Here is a 24,238-nt window from a genome sequence, read left to right as displayed (position 1 = left end):
TCCCTTCCTCTGCAGAAGCACGAGCGGCAGGCGCAGCAGCATTACCAGCAGCTGCAGAGGAGGAAGAGGGAGGAAGAGGAGAGGCAGAGGCAGGCGGAGCACATGGCCCGCAGAGAGAGGGAGCGGGACGACAGCAGAGGCGACTCCTCCGCGGACCACCACCACGACAAAAGTCATGGTAGCAAATCTCGCTCCGGGGGAGGAGGGGCCGGCGGGTCAGACAAACCCAAGAGGCCGAGCTCCCTGCTGGCCAATAATAACGTGATGAAGCTGAAGCAGATCATCCCGCTGCAGAGCAAGTTCTCCTCAGGTGGAGCCCGCTCCCCTCAGTCGCCCACGGGCAGTGAGCCCAAGCTGTCCGGGTTCTTGAGCTTTAAGTTCCTCAAGTCACCTGAGAATAAAAAGGAAGGAGCGACGGCTTCTTCTGTCGCCGCAGCCGCCAGCACCACATCATCCTCATCAGGTAGCAGCTCTCAGGAGCGTTCTCAGTCACCCACTAAAGCCTTCAACCCGGGGAAGTTGTTTAACTTTGGGAAATCTGAAGGAGGAGCGTGTGTGAACGGGGCTCCACTACCCAGACCTGGAGAAGGATCATCGTCACAGATGCCAGAAAGACAACCGTCCCGCTCTGACTTGAATGGAGTCCCTGATGAGATCCCCTCGCCCGGGGGCGAAGGGTCCGAGAACGGACACGGCACAGACTTGGACCCAGCAAGTTCTAAAATCTAGAGGCTTTTAAAAGAGAAAACCAATCACTGGTTGCTTTTAAGAGGTTGCTACTGTGAGCAAAGGCCTGACAGCCTCCTGCGCCGTCTGAGGCAGCGTGCAGAGGTACTTGAAACAACGAGACATGACTTTTCCTTTGGTTTGCCTTTTCTTTGGCTGACAGACTTAAAAAAAAAACAGGCTTTGTAAGATCAGCATAAGCCTTTCTGTCATGACCTGATAAAAACAAAACAGAAACACACACACAATACACAAATTCTTCCTTGTCCGCAATACTTTAAAAAACACAAAAGCTGCGTTTCTACTTTTTAAGCCTTCAAACCCGAGAGCTACGTTTCTTGATTCTGGTCAAAAATTGTAAAAAATATCATCAGCCTCATATCAGGACATATCTGCTATTGAGGAAACATGAAAGAATTACCAATTATATCAAATAACAGTGTTTTTTTTAGCTTTCACAGCTCAAGTGAAGATCAGATTTCAGTGTCATTTTTAACAGTGAGGACTTCGGGGGGGGTCCTCACTTTTACAACAAAGCAGAAAAAGCAATATAAATCAGTGTTTTAATAATTCTCGTTAGTCGTCATAAATGCATTCTTACTCCCTGATAGATCACCAGCTTTATTTTGAAAGTTGGGGTGAGCTTTCTCCTTTTTCCTGTGACACATTTATTTGTAAATGTAAAGAGCTCAGCGACTCAAAGGAGCTCAAAGGAGGAGTCAGTTTGAGAGAAAGAGAGAGAGAGAGCCCAGAGAAAAGAGAGAAAACACAAGAAGTAAAGTAATAAAAGTAGAGCACGGATGGAGGGGTTGTAAACACAGATGGTGCTTCATTCCACACACTTCAGCCAAATGAGAAAAAAGTGAAATAATAACACTTAAAGCACTAATCTTTAGAGAGACCTGCATAGAGGTGCATATCTGCCTCATGACATGATGCCAAAGCTGATTTTTTTTAATATCTTATTTTTCCTTTTATTCACTCATTCATGCAATTAAAAGCTTATTTATTTACTGTAAGAGAGACAATACTTTTATTTTCTTATTATTTTTTTCCTCTCTTTTTACTAAATCAGTGTTTATCACAATACTGTTCACCCATGACATGCACAGTATTCTACAAGAGTTTTGGGCACTGGGATAAAACAATTCTTAATCAATAGGGGTGTAACGATTCATTTCAACAAAACATAATTTGTAGTTGAGGATTCGATTCATAGTCGATTCAATTAATATTTGATACGCTTCAAAGTCGATACGATTCGTGGTCAATACAATTCGTGGTCAATGCGATTCATTGTTGATAGGATTCATGGTTAACAGGGTTCGTAGTCGATACGATTGATGGTTAATAGGGTTCGTAGTCGATACGGTTCATGGTCGATAGGGTTCATAGTCAATACGATTCATGGTTAATAGGGTTCGTAGTCAATACGATTCATAATCGATACGATTTGTGGTTGATAGGATTCATAGTCCATACAATTCATGGTCGATACGATTCATGGTTAATAGTGTTCGTAGTCGATACGATTCATGGTTAATAGTGTTCGTAGTCGATACGATTTATGGTCGATAGTGTTCGTAGTCGATACGATTCATGGTCAATAGTGTTCGTAGTCGATACGATTCATGGTTGATAGGGTTCATAATTGATACATGATCGATGCAATTCATGGTTGACAGGGTTCATGGTCATTACTATTTGTAGTTGATAGGATTCATAGTTGATTCGCTTCATTTTGAACGATACGATTCACGGACCTAAAATCGATCTAAAACATCTTTAGACTCAGAGATAAATACCTGGAACTGAACAGTGCAGGTGAAGTTTTCCAGATTCCTTGTATTTCTTGCAAGATATTAAAGTGTAAATTAAAGATGTAAGCAAACAAGAAGTAATGGCAAATCCATTCACATTTTAGTTTCATAAAGTTGCATTTCCACATCAAAATAATACAAAGTATTAGAACATTCTTCCACACTGTATTCTCACTTTCAAAACACAAAGTATTTTCATACATTAGACTGTAATGATGGCTTGATCATAATTTACCGCCATCACGTCTGTGATGGCACTTAATTGTTTTTACATTATACTAAAATAAAGATATTGTGCTTAAATCCAAATGGTATTATTTAAAATTATTTAGTTTTAAAATTGTATTATAATTGTATAGATCATTTTGATTAGGAATCAGATGAATGTGGTTGGATCAAAGGAATATAAATCGATTAATTGATTAATCGTTACACCCCTACTAACCAATCAGAAAGCAGAAACATCAACTACAGTTCACCACTGATTGGTTAGGATTAAGTACTGATGTAAAAGTGCCTAATCTTTTGTTCTGTACTTCCTGTCTCTTCACCATAGAAAGTACATTACCGCTCCTCATCTATCAAGTAGTGTTTCACCTCTGCAGGATCTCCAGAAGGTGGTGCCACTTTCACTAAACAGCCAAAGAAGCACAGTCTGTGTTTGTCTGCGGGTTCCTTGAAGGGAGGTGTAGAACTGGGCACTGAAAGAGGTTGAAGAGGCCATTGCACTGTCATGTGGGCTGAGATACACAAACATCAACTATGCATTTTCATACTTTTCACCTCTTGCTAGCATTGTGGCAATAACACTTAGGGCCCTCCTGTGGCGTGTTTAATGTAAAGAGTCCGTCTTATGATTTGAGTACCGTCCCCCACTGGCCTTTCGGTTCTTAAATAGTTTTCAGGCTTTTTGTGTTTCATGTAGACTCTAGTCTCAAGTCCTGTGGTTTTTAAAGAGAAGGCAAAAACATTTTTTTTTCAGGCAAAACGATCTAATGCAATACAGAAAGTCTATCAGTGTGGTCTCATTTTACAGTCAAGTCTCCAGTGTGTTCTTTTCTACCGTTGGAAATCACTGTAATAAATGAACACTATGGGTTTTTTGACGCTGACAGAAACTCAATGTCCTCCTTAGCTTTGTGTTTTGTTCTCGGCGGCTGGCACATCTTTGAGGGAAGCAGCAGAACAGATGGTGATGGAAGCTGCACTCAGTCTCCTGATAACCTTCAGTCTGTGCAGCGTTTGGATAGGAACGGTGACACGATGAGTGCATTCATTACCGACTGTATCTGTGCTGATGAGGATTTGGGAATTGTGCTACATCACAGTGGAGTTTAGTGTGCAAATCCACAACAAGAGATTAGGAATGGTAGAATAAACCATCTTTGTTGCAGCAGCTAGATTTTAAAGTAACAGATCTAGTACAGTTGGGTTTTTCCATAAGCACTGAGACCCCTTAAAGAAACAGCAGCTCAAACATCTTAAATCCACCGGATTTTATTGTGCCGTCAGTGTCAAATCTGTGCAAAGTCAAGGATCCAGTAAAGGTTCTGAATCATGAGTTGGATGTGAACAGGCGAGTCTCCCCACAGCTACATTACGCCCAGACCCAAACCTCAAAGTGAAGACATCATCATGGAAGCCTCACTGAAAGAACATCAAAAGCTCTTCCAACATACCACTGTAAAAAACAACAAAAAAGTCAAGAAAAAAAAGAGGGGGAAAATGGGAAATGGGATTATTTATTTCTTTTATTTTGTCATATTTTTGTAAAATCAGAAAAATAGTTATTAAAACTTTCAAATGCATTAAATATGACGACTTTGTGTCTTTTCTTAAATGTTCATTTATGCTGGGAGGACCTCACAGGCCATCGCTTAGCACAAATGTTATATGCATTTTCAAATGAGTTACTAGATTTCTCACCAAACATCACACAACAACAGCATTCCATTTTGAATCCAGTTTTTATTGAGCAAAGCTAAAAAGGACATCAGACCTAACACTGGATGGGGGCAAGGCTTAGGGTGTAGTTGAACAGTCCATCAGAGCGAAAGCAGAACACGGTTTCATGTGTAGAAAACAGTATTTACAATGTCGGTTAGATCCACAGTCGACCCTCCTCACTGCACCAACTGATAAGGGACAGAATTTTGTGAATGCTGGGCAGTGATAACAATTTGTAAAAAAAAAAAAAAAAATGAAAATGAAATTAATGTTGCAACCTTAAAAATCAAAACAAACTGAATCCAGAAGGGCAAGGTAGGGTGGTAAATGTTGCTTATGCTTATTGTGCATTTATGGCTGAATATATAAACACCCCCCTGCGGTCACCTGTGCTAGCTCTTTGACAGAAATCTTCCAGGATTGTCAAACAGACAGAGCAGCCACTGAAAGCCCTGGGGGAGCGAACCAGGAAGAGAACTTTTAAGGCCTCGAGGCTCGAAGCGTCCAAAACCACACCTGACAAACCCTTCAGATGGTTACCAGAATGTGAAGGGATCCACATGCAAGGCAAGATTACATCCACTGTGCAACGAGGGGTTAGCTTTATTATGAGATTTTTCCATACAGGGGATGTTTTATTAACCAAAAAGAAAGGCAGAGACATGGCTACTTTGATGGCTGATGACTCTAGCTCTGATAGGTTCAACAAAAAGAATCATTCTTTTCCCTTTTCTTCACTTTCAGTAGTTTCTGTGCTGTTATCAAGCAGTGTAATTTGAAACATCTGTATTATCATTTATAGCTAAAAGATTTTTTAAAGAAAACCCTACATTTAGTTTCTCTTTTCAACCAGAAGATGGTGCTATAGGTATATTTCCAAAGAAAAATAGCAACACATTTAACCTTTGAGAACAACTCTGAGAACAGAACACTGATATGAAGATTCGCCCTATAAACACGTCTCATTCTGGAAGAGTCGGCTCTACTTTGTGCTCTTCGTCACAGTGCATTCCTGGTTCTGTAGATTTCAATGGTGTGGAGAAATGCTGCAATGCCCCCGTGTGGTTGCAGAGTCGGGCAGTGAAACTCAGAGGGTGGGCACTGTGGCTGGCAGGAAGCTCATTGCCAAACAAAAAAAACAACAACGAGTCATAATAAAATTAAAATCGTAACAAAATGTTCACACAGATCAGACTCTCCGGGTCACAGAAGGCTACACGTTAAAGTTTTTAAAAGTAGTGTGAGACTTTTGCTGTCAAGTCTGACTCTGAAATCTACCCACTTCTTTGACTATTCACTCACAACACATACGATACAACATACACACACACACAGCTTAGCCTGCATGCAAACAAGTGTATTCCGGTCCACACAAGGAATAGTCAACATTATTAGAACAGCAGTAGTTCACCCACACACCTACAACCTTCAGTGTCAGCAACAAACAGAAATTCAAACCATCTCTGCTCCAGTCATTTTCACTAAATATCTGTGGGTCGTTTCAGGACAAAAACATTCCTGTTGCCTCATGACAAAAAAAAAAAAAAGCTACAACTTTTTCTTTCTAGAATTAGTCTTTGTATTGCATTTTCTTGGCTAAACCCTGTGTAGACAGACACACTTCTCTCGTTCTCCCACACACACTCACACAAACATGCACATATCGACTTTTATGAATCCTCGTTCATCTCTTGGCTATCCGTCCTGGCGATCTTCCTCGGGGGTGCTGGACTGTCCGCCTCACCTTGCTCTTGTTCCCTTTTCTTTGCTGCATTCTGGTGAAAAGCAAAAGGAATTAAGTAAAAATGAGTGAGTAGTCGTTTCTTTTTAAGATTTAAAATGATACAATAAAGACAAACTTTAGGGCATTCACAAAAGATTGATTCAGAAAAGCATGGTTACCTTTTTGTCCCACTGTTGATGGAGATAACGCAGGAGGATGTTGGTCTTCTCTGTTACAATTACTGTAGGTAGAAAAGATGACAAATTACAGATATTTATATCTAAAGATGCTAAAATAAATTGTTTAGCCAGAGTCAAAAGTAAGGTCACAAACATCTGCTGCACACGCTGCAAGATGTTTTTGCACCTTAAACTGTAGTATTGTTTGCCGTTTCCAGACTCATCAGCTGAGGAGAACGCAGTACCTTTCACATCGTAGAGCAGCTGTAATTGGTTGAATTTGTTGAAGTGGGTGTGGTTAACAGAGAAAGCGTTGTGCTGTTTGGGGGTGCAATAAAAAAAAAGACTAAAGAGGCTGAATGGTGTGGTAAGACCTGCATCTGACACATCTGCTTCAACCTTCAGTCTTTATTTTTCAGGAAAACTTTTACATTTTTTCTCTTCTTGGCCAATTTTTCTTTAAAAAGAGACTCATTTCTGCTGTTGTGCCGTCAGTGGAGGTTGCTTTTAATATAAAATCTCTGATTCTGAAAAATGACAATTTTGCTTTTACATCCAGGTATATGTGAGAAAGTATAGGTAAAAATCAGCCCTTAGTAGTAGTTTTTATCTAAGCCATTTTGCAGTATGAAATAGTATGATTTTAGATCCGAAGGACATCATTTGTTTTTAACTTTGATTTAAGCTACCGTAGGTCTGCAGCAATAAAATACACATCTTTTTACATAAATAATTTGCCTTAAACCCAGTGATTTCATACTGGACTCAAATCATCATCAAGGTTTGCAAAGACCAGACAACGACAAACATTACAAACAGATGTGTTTGAGAAAAATGATCTTACAGAATAAAGGATATGGCTGACAATTTTGGTTTGACAGAGAATGATATTGTTTTATATTTCAAAGATATAAAGATCATTAAAGTTGTTTTTCTTTCCATTTCAGAAAAATCTAATTTTTATTAATCCTGCTAGATCACAAAGGATTAAAATCCCAGCTAATCTGGTTAACTCTGAAGAATGAACATCAACACAAACTGCATAAAGAGCACATTATGGATGAACATAAATAACATACCATCTGCATTCAGTGACGTCAATACACACTGAATTTTCTCACAACTACCACCTATTTTTTCATGCACGAAGAGTCAAAGAAAAGCAAAAATATTTAAATGTATTCAATCAAATGTGCCGTGATGTTTGTTAACTCTGAATCCAGCTCAGCCAGCAGAGTTTGGACAAAAATTCACAGACTGGAGGGAATATCTTGTCTCAACATTCATTGAGCAAATTGGAAAAACCAATTCTAGCTATAATGATCTGACTATTCAAGTCACAACCACCAGTAGAAAAGCAACTGAGAACATTCAAATGTTAAGAGGCCCGCAGAATTAATTTGCCAAATGAAATAACAGGTCTGTACATCTTTTCTACTCCATAGAAAGAATGACCAAAAGCAATTTTTAAATGAAGTGTTCATGTCTTATATGCAGTCATAACTGATGTTTCTTGGCAATAATAATTCTGTAACAATCAGCTTTTACATAAATGCACCAAACCTGTTGCTAACATTCACGTTCCATAAGGTCAGAGTAGCAGAGTTGCTGTAATCTTTTTCATATTTACAGATTTTTCTTCATTTAAGCAAAGCTTTCATTCTCATTAGTTGTTAATGACCACAGTGGTAATATAGTGTAATGAAACAACCAATTCATGCTAGTGCTTCCAAATTGTTTCATCCCTTACAGGTCACTATCTTTCGTTTTTCTTAAAGCCGAGACTCAAAACAAGCTGCTGCCACTGTGTCAATTAATCTGATCATCAACGCGCGTAAAACACCCCAAAAAAACAAAATCAACCCAAATAAAATTTTAACAGTTCATGGTTGTGTTTTGTTGTTTTCCATCACTGACGGTACTTACTTTGTTCAGAAGGATATTCTCGTGTTGGAAGGTACACAGAAGGCCTTCGATTCTGTGCAAAAATACAGAAAGACGTTAGAACTTCATGTTTGCCTTTTCCAGTTTACATTTTTTTTTTACTTATAAGACATTGAATTGGTTGCATAATTACTAATTTACAAATACGTGACTCAAGTCTATTAAAGTCCCACTCCAACTATATTTTTTCTATTGTAAATTGTTCCCATTGATCTTTTAATTATGATTATGCCATTTTTAGACTAAATCAAAAAGCCTGTTTTGTTTTTTAAGACATAGTTTCTGCAGCACAGCACAAACTCATTAGAAATTCACCCCTGAGTTGTGGGTAGGATTGTTGGCGCAGATGGTACATCTGCTCATTTCCCATCAGCACTTTGTGTACACTCTCTCCTGCTAGCTTATAGCATCCCACAAGCCCAAGCTAACATTAGCGTAGCAAAAATGTCAGAGCTTTCTAGTCGCACAGTTTTGAGGCAGATGGCAGCTCAGATAAGGATCATTAAGACAATACACAATATAACTAACTAATAACAGCTTAGATGTGGCACACAAAATATTATAATCTGATGTGCTTCAAATTCATAAAACACTGGGTACAGTTTGGAACATATAGACATCAGCAAAGTTTGTGATTTTGGTTAATATCATTTATTTTCTTCCCAGTTCCATCAAACAACCATGATCAGGTGATAGCTTGAAACTATGTTTACCCTCGGTGCCATTATGTACCATGAAAGAGATCTGAGTTTAGGCTCAAGACTAAATCAAAAGAAAAACAAACTGCCTATTTTTATAGCAGCAGCTGCCTTAAAGCCTAGAAGCTTTACGATGCTCAACATGATGCACTTGCTAAACTATTTGAGCTAAAGGTCGCAACATACAGATTCTTAGCCTCTGAAATCCTTGGGTTGTGTCATCCAACCACCTTTGCTGCTTTTAGCACCAGTAAAGATCTCTGAAAGGTCAAAACGTGTATCCTGTCCACTTAAAATGTTCATTTAGAATTCACGCCATTTTCCCAGAACAGCAATTATCCATTGCATCATACTGTTTTTGTGTTTCACAGAATGAAGGCTTTAGATGCATTCAGATTAAAAAACACATTTTTTTCTGTTTTCAGGTTGTTGAATTATATAAATAAATCCTACTAAAAAGTTTGCTTTTGCTCTTCCAACGATGGCAAAGGGTCATTATGTCCAACAACTTCTGGACACCAACAAGTATTTTTAAGGGATTTCCAGATATCTCTAAGATTATTGTCCACTCCTTTTTCCAAAGTACACAGTGTCCTTTTTTTGAAACTGTAAAGCTCATTAGTAGATTCACTGCTTTAAAGTTGGTCAAACCATTAAACTGAATATTCATGCCAAATCTTATTTTTTGAATTAGTTCACATCAATATTTTAAAAGTAGTTTAGGAGGCAGTGGGGTTTTCTAGTCAGCAAAACCAGAGTGACATCAACTGCTGTTAGAAAGCATTTCAGATTTTTTTTTTCTTTCTTGGACTTTGTCTTGAAGTTTTGCTTTCAGTCTGCCAATACTCCGACACTAACCACGTCACCACTTGGCAACTTCAATTAACAGCAATAATATTTCTGTATGTGTTACACTAAATTACATTTGCTCTCAATTTTACTTCAGACCAAACACCTTGACAGTTCATCACTAAAAAAAAGCATAAAGGCAATACCCTTGCTTTGGAAACTCCTGCTTAAGAATGCAAGTAAATAAGCACTTGAACCACAAAGAAACTGCACTGGTTTAACTTTTTTTTTTTTAAATGATGTTTGAAAAAATTGTAGCTGTGACAAAGATGCTACAATCGGCGGGCCACAAGCTTCCTTCTCTGTTCCATTCTGATTCATCCACATGCAGACAAATACATCCATTTATTTTTAATTTTTTCTTCGTCTGAGATGGTATCAGGTTCAAAACTGTACGGCTGGATAGCTCTGTTCACCATTTATGTTGGCCCTATAATATCAGGTTGGGGTTGTGAGGCGCTGTAATTTAGCAGCAAAGAGTGTAAACAAAGGGATGAGGGGAAGTGTGGTAAACTTACGAGGCGCCACAACTCTAAGGCAATTTGTCAATGCTGCTCTGCAGAAACTATGTACAAGAAAACAACAAGTGTTTTGACTTTGCCTAAAAACAGCATAATCATAATTAAAAGACCACTAAAATGCTTTAAAGAGATCAAAAGATAACTGGAGAGGGACTTTAATATAATCTGGTTTTACATACCTGGTTAAATATGTATGTTTGAGTATTAATCATTTGTAAACAGACGTACTGTTACTATATCAGACTTTTTTTTTTGTACTTACAGATGCTTTACAAACAGAATCTGCATGGAACCTGCTGAAGTTGCTCTTATTGTAGACTGGAAGTCCTTTCAAGAAATCGGCCTGAGAAAATATAGAATGTTAATGGACCTAGCAGACAGTGAACATGAAATAATTCAACCATCAACACTACAAAGCTAAACAAATAGCATCGGTCTCCGTTCTGAGAAAGCCTCTTATTTAGCTCAGCAAAACAGAACAAATGCCAGGCGTTGCTTCACCTTGTGAGTCTTGAAATGGCCCCACTACCCTCCCTAAAAGGTTTATTTTAGCCCCCCAGTTGTGAAATGTACAACATGTGCCTGTAAAATAGCCGGAGAGTAGCTGGACAGATCAGAGATCAAATCGATGCCGGCTTGGCCTAAACAGCATCTGAAGGTGTGGTAAGCGGCTAACAGCCACAGTAAGCTAACAGCACGTATGCCAGAGGCGACGAGGAGCAGCTAAATCAAGGCTGAATCGATCTGTACAGGGTTTACCTTCTCCATAATGGTGGCAGAGATCTTGAGTGTCCGAGCGTTCACTTCTGAGCTGGACTCTTTATTTGTTGTGTTGCTCGTGATGGCCGCGCTAGCTTCAAAGGCTAGCTCAACAAGTAAGCTAATCTAGCGGGTCTTCTTGGCTCACAAAACCAGCAAACTTTACTCAGAAATTCACGTTTCCATAACTTATATCAATGTCAACAAGAAAATCAAACTAATTATGCAAAATAATACCTAAGTTGTAAGCCATTCGTTCGTAAAACGGTTTAAACAACTACTTCGGCTAGCATGACGGCTTGATGGCAGCGACGTTTACTTGGCCACACCCCCTGCTAACAGCTATTGGCTCACTCTTGGTCCCACGTGGTACGTGTTTGATAAGAAGGCCAATCATTGACCAAAGGAATGTGGCCCTTCCCTAATTCATTGACTAGCCTCCTTCACATGTGACGATGAGACAGACATGGACATGTTTTTAATGTCCATCAGTGTGGAACGTTTATATTCTTTGTAATTTTCTTACAAATTCCGATGAGACTATTGAGCATTTGTTTTGGAACTGTCCACGTGTAAAAGTATTTTGGCATAGGATGGATCCACAAAAAAGTGGATGATTTTTGGTTTGGGTTTTTCAACAGGTCAATAAAGCTGATAATGTCTTTATGATAAATCTGATTCTTATTTTGGAAAAGTTCCTTTTTCCCCAAAGTTAAATAGTCATGTAAAAAACATTTGTGTTGCTTTCTTTTGTGAATTCAGACTCTATATCCACAATCAATTCATTCGGTCAACCAAAAAGCTGTGAAGACACTGTCAGTCTGTGATGATTTTAATATTTTATATTTACATTGTTTTTGTTAAATACTTCTGTATTTTTTTCTATTGTCTTATTTGTTTTCCTGTCTATCAGAATGTTCAATAAAGCATGTTAAAAAACAAAATTTCTCTCACGAAAAAGCAATCAGTGTGAGGAAAGTCCACGATTTTTACCATCAGGGATAAATAAATTAAGATGAAATTTATTGATGTGTAATGATTTTTTTTTTGGCAACACAATAAAGATTAAGCTACATATGACAACAGATTGAGTCAGACAGGAAAGTGTGACCAAAATTTTCCACAATACAATTCAGCATAACAACAACATTAAGAATAAGTATCAGAATAACTAAAACAAAACCAGCTACTTGTAGTCATAGAATACACAATGCTGATATGATTCTGGGGAAATCATTCCTCATTAAATGTTTTTAACATTTGCTACAAATATTCTTTAGAAAATTACCAATAACTTTTTCAGAGACATTCTCCTGTGTAAAACTTGTCATGCTCATTATATGCTCAACATGATAATTGATTTTCTTGCATTGTTTTCAAACAGTAGACCTGTGTGTTTTTAAATGGATTAATCAAATCAAATGTGGTCTGTGGAATAAAACCACCAAACTCATCCATTAAAAAAACAATATAATTATTATTCAATTTTTTATCATAAAATGTTTTTAATGACTTGGCAATATTAGTTTGAGAGTAGTAATTTGATTTGTTTTTTTAAAATAAAAGAAAAAAATAATTAATTTATGTTGTATAAAATTCAGATCAAAATCCTGAATGAAAATCATGCCTCTCACACCTGGAATTCAATTCCATGACAGAGAACTGAAAACTCTGAGCTCATGTAGCAAACAGATCTAATCTTTTCTTATAAATAGTCAAAATTTCCATCACACCTTTGTATATTTTCCAATTGTTTTTTCAATCCACGTATTTTATTTTATCTGTTTATTCTTTCCATTGTTTCTTCTATGTCTAATAAATTTACTGTTGTGTTTTGCTTTTGATAACCCCATTTGTGTTGCTCCATATCTGCTGCTGTCTGCCTTCTGTTATCCTTTATTTGTTAATATTTTTAGGGACAATCAGCCTTTCAACAAGGACTAACCCTTGTGGTATCTTTTCAGGTTCAGATGACCCCACAGGATTTCATGTCTGCCACAGACACCAGTGAAGATTAAAAAAAAAAACACCTTGGTAAAAAAAAGTTCAGCATGCTTTCTTGTACACTCCCAATGTTAATGTACTTAGGACAAGGGCTAAAAATGAATATTAGCCTAAAAGGCTTATATATATATATATTTGAAATTTTAAATGGTACATTCATATATTATGTCCCTGCTTTAAATCAGAAAGTCAAACAAACAAACAAATTATGAACTTTAAATTTGTTTTTCCTAATACAGAGGGCTGCCCTCTGGCACAAAACTGGGTGAATACTTCTGATATTGCTCACTGTATAATTTTCTCACTATCCATCCATCCATCCATCTTCTTGACCGCTTCCTCCCTTTCGGGGTCGCGGGGGTGCCGGAGCCTATCCCGGCTGCTGATGGGCGAAGGCGGGGTACACCCTGGACAGGTCGCCAGTCCGTCGCAGGGCCACAATCACACACACATTCACTCTCACATTCACACCTAGGGGCAATTTAGAGTCACCAATCAACCTATGAAGCATGTTTTTGGACAGTGGGAGGAAGCCGGAGTCCCCGGTGAAAACCCACGCATGCACGGGGAGAACATGCAAACTCCACACAGAAAGGTCCCAGCCGGGATTCGAACCGGGGCCTTCTCGCTGTGAGGCGAGAGCGCTAACCACTTGCGCCACCGTGCAGCCCATTTTCTCACTACGCAAGTGCTTGTGAGATGCTATAAGCTAGCGGGAGAGAGTGTGAGCAAATTGCTGATGACCATGCCACAAATCCATCCAGGGCTGTTTCAGCAAATTACTGTCTCTTCTCCAGATATCATTTCTTTTTGGAACAATATAACCTCTTGGCATGGAAAAAAATGTGAATATTACCCTATAAATATATTTGAAAAAGAGATAAGATAGAATTCTTTTAAATATTAAATGTTTAATCTCCCATAAATTTCAAAAGGATATTGGCCAGCTGCTCCTACTGGAAACAGAAGGAATCTGAAAACTGTTACACATTTATTTTGGACCTGTTCATTTACCAAAAACATTTTGGACTGGTTTACAAAACTTGCTGGTAAAACATATCCTTTATTGTGTTTATGTTAGCAGATTATTTTACTTTTTTTGTTTTTGAAGAAGAAGAAGAAATAGAAAACAAAAAGGTCAATTTATTTAATTGAATTTGTCTTTTAGTCAAATTCCTTATGCAAATATACCCACAAGAAACCCTCTTTACCTCTTCATTTGTGAAATTAAAAAATGCAGGAAACCTCTCAAAAATTCATACAATCTGAAAGCTATAAAACCTGAAACCTGTTTGTAGAAATAGCTAGAGATGTTTTCAACGTTACCCCATTTTCATCACGCTGTTTTACTCAGATGTGCTCTGGAATACTGTTCTTTTTTACCCCTCTTGTAGTCTATTCTCTTTGTGTTCCTCTTGTGAAGTGTTTGGAAATCGATTTTTGTTAATAAAGGTTTTTTTTTTAAGAGCTAATGGGAAATAAGTGGAGGCTAACCTCCACCTTAAAATTCCTGCCATCAACCCAAAGGTGCTTTTTTTAATTTTTTTTTTATTAAAATATTTCTTAAAAAAACTGCACAATCAGACATCTGGGAACAATTTTACAAAAAAAATGAAAAGTTAGAATGGGACTTTATTTATATTACTATTATCATTCCATAATTATTTCCCCTTTTTCCTTCTTAATAGCTGTCTGTTCACACTAGAGCATCATCTACGCCTCTCCTCAGCATCTTCCTCATCCATGTCCTCATGATGATCCTCCTGGGCCTCCATCCTGGCAGCTCCAACTTCTAAACTTAAGCATATTTTATATCATTTATTCCAATTATGTTACAACTCGTTAAAAAGTCAGTAAAACAGAAGAACAAACGCTCCTTGTTTCCATCCCAGCCCGGGGCCACGCGGCGGCGGCGGAGGGCAGCTCCGTGTCATTGGCGGCTCAGTCCGATGGTTCACACCACCTGGAACTGATAAGAAAAAGTATGGAGGAGTTGTTGGATTTTCAGGACAAACCCAGGGACTCATATGGATGCCCGTGACACACAGGTATGCCGCGAGCCGGTCAATACTGGCCGGCCGCCATGTGGTGGCTACAAGACAACGAAATCCCGATAAATTAGATTATTGGATTGACTGCCACAGATTATTGGTCTCCTTCATCCTCGATGCTTCCAAAGAAAACGGTATCAAACTGATCATATAGGGAGGTTTCGGGATATCAAACCTTGATAAAGGTAAGCCGTGTGCTTGATTGTAGAGTTCTGTGGTTATTTATTGTTCATTTAGATTATAGATTTGTGGAGGAGGAAGCGGCTGTGCATCAAGCTGCAGCTCTCGAAGAGACAGCTCTACAGTTCTTCAGTTCCGTTTAGACAACATACTTTACTTTGTCATTACATTGAAGCTGAAACAGCGAAGCGTTCTGGCATTTTCTGCTCTTCCTGCATTATTTACAGTGTTGGAATCAATGGCTGCTGTTCTGTCACTGCCTTTGTTTCCACTAAAACTGTTTCTGTGACTGTTATTTCACTCTAGACTCTTCATGTTTTTATGTTATTAGTTAAATTTTGCCTATTAAATGTCCCCCAAAAGATCAAAAACGGTCACAATGACAATATTTAAGAAGTTTATGACATTATTATCAATCATAACTGGGTCTCCAAATACCTGTCAATCTGTGGTGGGTCTCCTAATCCCACAGCTCTGCTCTTTTCAGGAATCCCACTTTGATTCAGTCTGATTTAGGTGAATGTTATGTAATAATCTTGTCAGAAGCAGCTTCTATTGCTGTAGTAAACAAACAGGACTGAAGTGCTCGATCAGACGTGAACTATATGTGTAAGAAGGGGAATAGCTGTCATTTAAATCCTGTTACATGTGTTTAATTCTAATTTTATTTCTTCAAAAGATGTTCAGTCTTTTTGGACATGGGCTGACACATTGAGATAAAAAAACATGTTAAAAACAGAATTTATTTCAAGCAATCTAAACAAAAATATAACTAAAAAAAGAAAACAACAGAAAATATACATTTATACACACATATATCAAAGTTGGGATATCTAGTCATGACATTGGAAAATAAATATACATACACAGGGGCGGACTTACCACTTGACAAAGGTAGGCGATTGCCTGGGGTCCCCAATACTTTTGAGGCCACGATTTGATTAAAAAACAAAAATTTCTATCATCGCAGAAATTATCTGTCTCTTTTATAGTAAAATAAACAAAAATCATCAAGATAGCATTAGACCGCTCACGTGAAAGTGTTTCATCCTCCCCCATAAAATCTCCACCAATGGAATATTCCACCAACAGCAAGTTAGCTAGCAGTGAGAGAGAGACTCCTCTAAGAGTTTGCATAGCAAAAATTGGTAATAAACCAGCTGGGAAAAAAGGAAAAAGGTAAAAAAAAATTGTTGCTACACTCCAAAAGTGCAGGAAGAAAGACAAAACAAGAAAAAACAGAACAGCATCTAAAAAAAGATTTATAAAAAGTCAAGAATGAGAGGAGAGAAAAAGAGAAGAAAGGTAAAAAGAGGGGCAGATTATTATAAGTAAAGAAAATGTTTTTAAATTTAGACTTTTTAGTAAAACCTGAAAAATTAAAAACATTGGATATGTTACAAACGTTTTACCCGGGTATGTATTTTAATAAAGACGTGATTAATGCAGCCACTACAAAGGGCCCCTTCTTATTGTTTGCCCGGGGCCCCAAAAATGCTAAGTCCGCCACTGATCGTAAATAGACATTAATGTCTCAAGAGAAATTAAATTATAAACTTCATGTTTTGTATTTGACTGCTTTGATGGATACTACAGTGACACAAATGTAAAAAGTAGTTGACCCATCTAGGTACTATTATCTTACATTGATTTAAGAATTGTTTATAAGAGTCTAATGAGTCAAATTGAGCTGTAAATGCTCAAGATGCCTTTATAAATGGACTGTTGGGCAACTTTTATTACCTAAAATAAAAATAAAATACACATAAACTCTGAATTACTATTGTTATTTGATTAAAGTGACACAACATGTCAAATATTTAAAAAGGTGTTTCTTTCTGACAATGGTTCAGTGATTAGTGGTGTATTAATGCTGAAGACGTTTCACATAAGTCATCAACCAGACACATTATCTTGTTCAAATTGATGAATTTTTAAAGAAATACAGTTGAATACTGCTCAGCTTCTTCCACATGACTTCAATATATGACTATATAACACAGCTGTGTGGACAAAGGATCTGCAAGTAAGCAAAACAGGCACGAAAATAGCAATCTCTGCAATCGCCAAATGAAAGCATTAGCTGACAAGTCAAAACGAAGACCTGTCACCGTGTGCAGGACTGCAGCAGCACAGCGCCATTGTTTTTATCAAGGTAGTAGATAGACAGATTTGTTGCGTGGACTTAGAGTGACAGGGTTTAATCCCCTGGAGTAAGGAGGGGAGCAGCAGGAAGCTAAGATAATGCCGCTGGCAGAGACGGTGGCTCACCATGCCTGGCTGCTGCATTGTTGCTATGGCTCAGCTGAAGCTTTGGCTGTTTGTTCTTGTGTTTTACCTGCAGTGTTTATGGAATGTCTTCCTTTTTGGGAAGAAAATGATTCATTCAGAAAAGCTCCAGAATTAGTTAACTAGAATTATTTGACTTAAATATTGTCACACATTTGGTTGAGTGAGTTAATAAACATGTACTTCCTGATGTAAATTCAATGGGGAATACTTAAAAAGTACCATCAGCGACTGGTTTTGTTGCCTTGTGTGTGGCAGGGCAGCAGTGTGTGTTCCTGCGGAGTGATCACATGGCAGACAGCTTTAACTCAAGCAGCTAAAACGGTCCGCTGCTATTAATACCTGCTGAAGGCCGTGCTGCGGAGCCATGCTTTAAAACAAACCACAAGAGTTTGAGCTTCTATGGTTCAAGAAAACACAGAACCTGTTTACATGGTGGAATGTTACTCACAGTATATTTTTATTGTTACTTTAAAAAATAAAAAACAACCACATGCTCAGCAAACCAATATTTAATTGTACAAAATGATGTGTAGGCAGTAGAAACTGAAATACCAGCTCCCAGAGCTAAAAAGAAATGTTTTTCTTGAAGTAGAACTATAACACTGCTATAATTCAACTATTGTTAAAGCTACATTTTAAAATCGGATGGCCACAAAAACATAAATTAAAATGTATTTTTCTAAATGGTGAGGTGGGACTTTGCAGCTCTCGCTGAGTTTTAGTCAGTAAGAAACCAGCGTTACCTCTGAGCTAGGTCGTCCAAAAAGATTCTGCGTCATATGTTCTTCAAATTTTTACAATAACTTGTTGTTGCTTTTTTTAAAAAAAGAACGTTGGTTGAGGTTTAATACCACAATTTTGCAGCGAATCTTTGGGTGTGACAGTCGCCTTCAATCTCTGATGATTCATACATTTTTAGATTTATTTTAAACTAAATAAAAAATATCTTTCAGTTATTTTACCATGCAAAGTTATGCTAAATGAAGATGAAGGGATGTCCTGGATTATTATTTTTTTTAACTTATCCTGTCCAACAGCTGAGGAAACAGATAAGCGCTGAGAACCTTTTGTGTTAGACAGTTTTTACAACAACAGGGAGTTATTGATCTGACACGCAAAGTGCTTATTTGTATAAACCCCTTTTGTATTTTATGTAAAAGCTTTTTTTATATTAATTATGTTTGTATCTTTTTTGGGGGGATCGTGAAGTCCTGGATTAAATGGTACGTTGCAAACTTTAATTTGCTAATTTGACGTATGATATATTTTTTTGTGCACTAATTCAAGTTTTCTCATTCACATGACAGACTGGTAGCCATGCTGACCAGCTTTATAGAAGGTCTCCTCTGCTGCCTCACCTCAAAATCTGCCAACACTGTGGTCCCCATTGAAACCTCAGAACTTGCAGACGGCTATGAGTTTGTGGAGGTGAAACCAGGCAGAGTTCTGCGGGTTCGACACATCATCCCGGATCGCCCCATAGAAGAGGAACCATCGCAGGGGGCAAGCGTCAGCTGCAAGAGAAAGATCACAGTTTACCGCAACGGACAGCTCTTCATAGAGAATCTGGGTGAGAGGGCGAGCGCCGAGCTGAAATCCTGTCAAAACGGAGAGACAGAACCCAACAGCACTGTGGAAGTTGAACTGGCAGAATCCCGTAACTCATCTCCCCCCGTCAGCCTTCCTGAGCCCCGCTCAGAATCCGTCACAGCCGGAAACAACGGGGCATCTGAAACAGGAGCGGCAGGTGAGGCACCTGCTGCGGTTCACCCCGACCAATCCCAGCAGCCCAGGAAGCGCAGGAGGAAGCCCAAACGCACCGTAGTGATTGACTGTGAGAGGAAGATATCAGCCTGCAAAGGGACGCATTCAGACGTGGTTCTGTTCTTCATCCACGGAGTGGGAGGCTCGCTAGATATCTGGGGAAGCCAGCTGGAGTTCTTTTCTCGCCTGGGCTACGAGGTGATTGCTCCAGACTTGGCAGGTCACGGAGCCAGCTCTGCTCCACAGATAGCTGCTGCATACACGTTCTACGCCCTGGCTGAGGATGTGAGGATCATCTTCAAAAGATATGCAAAGAAGAGGAATATTCTGATTGGACATTCTTATGGGTAAAAATGAGAGTTAAGACTTTATTAATGCCAGTATAAAATACTACAGCATAACACTTTCTGGATTGTTCTGTTTCTTTTACTCCAGCGTGTCCTTCTGTACATTCCTGGCTCACGAGTTTCCAGATCAAATTCAAAAGATGGTGATGATCAACGGTGGCGGTCCCACCGCTCTGGAGCCCAGCCTCTGCTCCATCTTCAACCTGCCCACCTGTGTGCTTCACTGCCTGTCTCCTCTGCTGGCGTGGAGCTTTCTCAAGTAAGATTTGACCAAAACAAGAGAGGAAATAATGAACTTAGAAACCCATCCATCCCTTTTAGAACCTGCTGTATCCCCTTTAGTGGTCATAGAGCCGCTGGAGACAACCAGCCACTGTTGGGTAAAGGCAGGGTAAAAGGCAGGTTGCACTTATGCTCACAAATACAACTGCCAAACGCGCGATGAGGCAGGATTTTTGTCAAAATGTCATGTCGCTGCCTGAATTTTTCTGAAATCATTAGAATGGTCATAACCGTAGACAGCAGCAGTCAGATGGCCGTCAGCCGTTGGGGATGATACCATTAGGAAATCGTTGAACAGCTGAGCAGCTAGTGATCAGCAGCCCACATCTAAAGTAACAAACAACTGGAGCTGGACTTCATTGAAACACAGGACACAATTGGAATATATATGATATTGTGCATCTAAAATGAAAGTTTTTTGCTGATCACCACTAGCTCCATGGAGAAACTGAGTGTTGGTGTTAGACTGGGGGCGGTGCTGGCAGAGCAGATTCTTCCTGGAGAGGGCGCTTACTTCAGCACGTTTCCAACCGCTCATTTTTGTGTGTATGGGAGGGGCTGCTGCAGACAGTGCAGGTTTTTAGAGGATCACTCTTAAATGCATGAACAGATCAAAGTACCACTTCTGTAGGGGTTCTTCATAGTGAGGAATGATCAGTATAATCTACTTAAAACCTCAAAAAGTAGAATTTTCATGGTAGGTCCCCTTTAAGCAAACTATCCACATTTTCATTATCGGAATAATGGATTCACAAACTGATGTCATAAAATGTATGCATTTGTATTGATTATATTTTCACTTTGTGAAATTTGTGACATTATATCTGCCATTTAGAAAAAAAGTAGGTGTCCAAATTGCTTTTAAAATTCAGGGGACTATATCGTCCTGCTTGAAGTCTTCTTTTAGTAGTTAGAGATTAGAATGGGAATTCGGACATAGCCAAGATGTGCCTGGGCGGCCACTGACCATCCAGTTGGTGTCAAATGTTAACTTTTTTCTTAAAACCTCCCCATCCACCGCGACTGCCCCCCGATTACAAATGCCACCTGCCAAATTTACTGAAAAACTTGTATTTAGGTCGCAGCACTGTGGCATTTTGGGATATGTGACTGTAGCCTAACAAGCACACCTAGGGGCAATTTACTGTCACCAATTAACCTATGAATAATGTTTCTGGACTGTGGGAGGAAGCTGGAGAGGCTGGAGAAAACCCACACATGGAGAACATGTAAAATCCAGGCAGAAAGTCCCAGCCGGGATTTGTATCAGGGACACTTGATGATACGGTTGATACATACATAAAAATGTGTGTTTTCAAACACATCAAGACTAATAATGATAGAATGTAAATGTTTGAAAGCTATTTTTTGTTACTGTGATTGTAAGATAAGTCTTTGTCCTTTAGGCTGTTGCCAAATCGGTAATTTTATAAAATGTCAAAGTGATTAGTCGTGAAATGAGACATATTAAACACATTTTTTCCTGAATGTTTCTTTTAGCTATTCGCCTCAAACCTTCAATTTGAGCAACAAAAAGGCAAAAAGGATGAATACTTTTTTGGACACATTTCCTCCTCATCAAACTCCTGTGTTCTGTCCCGGCAGGGCTGGCTTTGCTCGGCAGGGTGCCAGGGAGAAGCAGTTGCTGAAAGAAAACAATGCCTTCAATGTGTCGTCATTCGTGTTGCGTGCCATGATGAGCGGGCAGTACTGGCCTGAGGGGGACGAGGTTTACCACGCCGAGCTCACCGTGCCCATCTTGCTCGTTCATGGTATGCACGACAAATTTGTCCCGGTTGAAGAGGACCAGCGCATGGCGGAGGTAAATCGAACCCCCCCTCCTATGTCATGCAGTTAAGAAGTGAACATTTCTGAATGATAAAAATGATTGTTTTCCTTCTCCTGGTGACATGGATGATTGCTTCCATCAGATCCTCCTGATGGCTTTCCTGAAGGTGCTGGAAGATGGTAGTCACATGGTCATGATGGAGTGTCCAGAGACTGTCAACACACTCCTGCACGAGTTCCTCCTCTGGGAACCGGCCACCCCAGCGCTGGTAAAGAAGGAGAACAAAACTCGTCCGGAGACGGCCAAAGCTCAAACCGACAACAACAGAGAAGCGACCGAGCCCGCCACAGTCCGGCCTGCAACCGCCAGGCAAACCTAATCCAGGACAGAGGGACGAAGGGAGAAGATAACTCTGGATAAAGCTGATTCAGACGGTTCAAGCTGAAACAGTGTTTGCCAGAGAAAAACCAAAGCTGGTCCGAGCACTCTCTAAGAAAATGAGCCTGTTGAGGCAACCAGAAGTGCTGGTTTGTCTCAGCAGGTCAGTCGAATGTTAGATTTGTGGCAGGAGGACCGTGCTGAGTTTCTAGCTCTCCTTTACAACATGTGAACACCAGAGCTAAAGCAGGAAGATCTCAGTCTTCAGCAAACAGTTTTGGTTCCAAACATGCAGCAGGAAAATCCTTGTTGTGCCTTGAAGTGGTTTCTGCAAAAATGAACACAAGACACAGCGATTCAGCTGCGAACGCTCCCAGAAACACTGGGAGTCCAACGCAAAGAGGAGAACGTTGAGTGACTTTGCACATCCTGTGAAGAGGAAACATACTTTCATACTCCTGAAGAAGTGATTCAAACATTTTAGGTTGTGAACAAACCTACTGTGTTAGCACTTTTAATCTCAAGCTGCAAATGATTGTTTTTTTTTAAGTTTTTATGAAGATGTGAAAATAAAATCCCACAAAAATAAACACAAATGTTGGATAGAAGTTTATGAAATGTTAAAGAAAAAATAAATGGCTGAATAAATTATTGTATTCAACTTTTCCTTATTGAGACAAATGTATCATTTGTTTACAAGCATCAAACTAATACATTGAATCCTTCAGTCTCTGCCTGCCTAAACTGTAATTACATTGAAATGTTAATAGTGCTTTTTTTACAACTTCTTATTCAGTCAATTGTAGCGTAATATCTGGCAACATTTGGGACCAATCAACAAATCTGTCACAAATGGACAGACGGTTGGATCCAAGTGCAGCAGCCTGACCCTGATTTAGCTTTGCTGATTTTTAGCTGTGCTCCACTCCTGTTCTCCTGTCTGTGCCAATAAAAGCAGACAGAGGTCAAACCCAAGCGTGAGGGCATCAGAGAACAACCAGAGTGGTCAGAGTCCAGGCCAGGGTCAGGGCAGGCAGCAAACATTTAAAAGTCAAAGATGAAGCTGGGTCAGATGAAACAGAAGATCAGATCAGGTGAAACCGCTCAGGATGCAGGCAGAGTGGCACAAACAAGAGCTAAATACTGCTGGGAGTGAATCCAGATGTAAACAGCTGTGGGGATTCTAGCAGGTGCTGATGGGAAGTGTAGTGTGGAGACCCAGGAAGTGCTAGTACTCAGGTGATGGATCCCGATGGCGGCCAGAGGGGGAGACAGGGGACCAATTCATGACAAAATCCTAACCATACCAGAATAACACTGTTTCACATGCACTTACTTAGCATAAAAACTGAACTTCTGTTGTAAAATATTTATAAAAATGCCAAAAATTGTAAATGCTATAGTCACTACTGCAAAAAGCAAGAAAATGAATTAGGAAATCTGTTACGTGCGGCGAGCACAGAAAGTGATGGAAATTCATGTTGGCCACACTTAACATGTGCAGTCAAGATGCATATTGCACATATTTTAAGTACATCCAAGGCTAAATGTTGTTGTTTGTTGCCCGTATTAATCTGATCGTAACCTTCACCCTTCATCTGGGTTTGTGCGATCAAGAGTAGAGTTTGGCACTGGCCACATTAATTTAGAAAATTATGTGTGAAAAGTCACATTCTTTTTGTTTTTTGGAATTCTTTTTAGCCATTTCGTATTTAGATAAAAAAGTACATTTTATTGTTATTTGATTCAAAATTTTCTTTGATGCTAAAGCACGCATTATTAATAAAACATTTCAGAAAACTTTGCTAAAACATAAATAATCAATTTTCCAAACCTGCTGAATCAGTTTATGGTGCAGCTGTTGGGCTGAGGGTGAGGTACACCCAGAACAAGTCTGTTGCAGGGCCATAAATGCTTAATTTTATAACTTTATTGTTGACATATTTTAGCTTGCATTGTTTCCTTTAAGTTTGGAAAAATGTTAT

General features: G+C 39.1%; 3 protein-coding genes and 1 long non-coding RNA gene across 7 annotated transcripts in view; 2 read left to right on the top strand and 2 right to left on the bottom strand.

Moving 5' to 3' along the window:
• Window positions 1-4,747, top strand: part of ano8b (anoctamin 8b) — a 37,012-nt gene extending 32,265 nt beyond the window's left edge. For both annotated transcript variants that reach the window (XM_024278562.2, XM_024278563.2), the window contains exon 19: window positions 16-4,747. In XM_024278562.2, coding sequence (XP_024134330.1) covers window positions 16-729 — 714 coding nt within the window. In that variant the 3' untranslated portion in view covers window positions 730-4,747. The remainder of the gene's footprint in view (window positions 1-15) is intronic.
• Window positions 4,495-11,536, bottom strand: dda1 (DET1 and DDB1 associated 1). The gene is made up of 5 exons (XM_024278564.1): window positions 11,167-11,536; window positions 10,670-10,750; window positions 8,322-8,373; window positions 6,396-6,457; window positions 4,495-6,268 (listed from the first exon to the last, which is right to left on the bottom strand). Exons 1-5 carry the CDS (start codon window positions 11,173-11,175, stop codon window positions 6,164-6,166), a joined length of 309 nt encoding a protein of 102 aa, XP_024134332.1. The 5' UTR covers window positions 11,176-11,536; the 3' UTR covers window positions 4,495-6,163.
• A 2,747-nt stretch (window positions 11,537-14,283) lies between these two features.
• On the bottom strand, window positions 14,284-15,962 carry LOC118598671. Its single transcript, XR_004947761.1, has 2 exons — window positions 15,840-15,962; window positions 14,284-15,139 (listed from the first exon to the last, which is right to left on the bottom strand). It is a non-coding gene; the product is annotated as an uncharacterized LOC118598671 (long non-coding RNA).
• abhd8b (abhydrolase domain containing 8b) lies at window positions 15,084-22,919 on the top strand. Of its 3 annotated transcripts, none has more exons than XM_024278107.2 (6): window positions 15,086-15,406; window positions 18,903-18,916; window positions 19,001-19,804; window positions 19,893-20,063; window positions 21,692-21,908; window positions 22,018-22,919. In XM_024278107.2, exons 3-6 carry the CDS (start codon window positions 19,011-19,013, stop codon window positions 22,252-22,254), a joined length of 1,419 nt encoding a protein of 472 aa, XP_024133875.1. In that variant the 5' UTR covers window positions 15,086-15,406; window positions 18,903-18,916; window positions 19,001-19,010; the 3' UTR covers window positions 22,255-22,919. The 3 variants fall into 3 exon arrangements, with proteins under 3 accessions (XP_024133873.1, XP_024133875.1, XP_024133874.1); XM_024278106.2 differs by having other exon boundaries at window positions 15,115-15,218; window positions 22,018-22,686; XM_024278105.2 differs by lacking the exon at window positions 18,903-18,916 and having other exon boundaries at window positions 15,084-15,406; window positions 22,018-22,686.
• The last annotated feature ends 1,319 nt before the right edge of the window (window positions 22,920-24,238 follow it).

This window comes from Oryzias melastigma, linkage group LG4, assembly GCF_002922805.2.
Source record: "Oryzias melastigma strain HK-1 linkage group LG4, ASM292280v2, whole genome shotgun sequence".
Classification (NCBI taxonomy): Eukaryota; Metazoa; Chordata; class Actinopteri; order Beloniformes; family Adrianichthyidae; genus Oryzias; species Oryzias melastigma.
The sequence above is the reverse complement of the archived record's forward strand: the minus strand, read 5'-3'. Positions and strand labels throughout refer to the sequence as shown.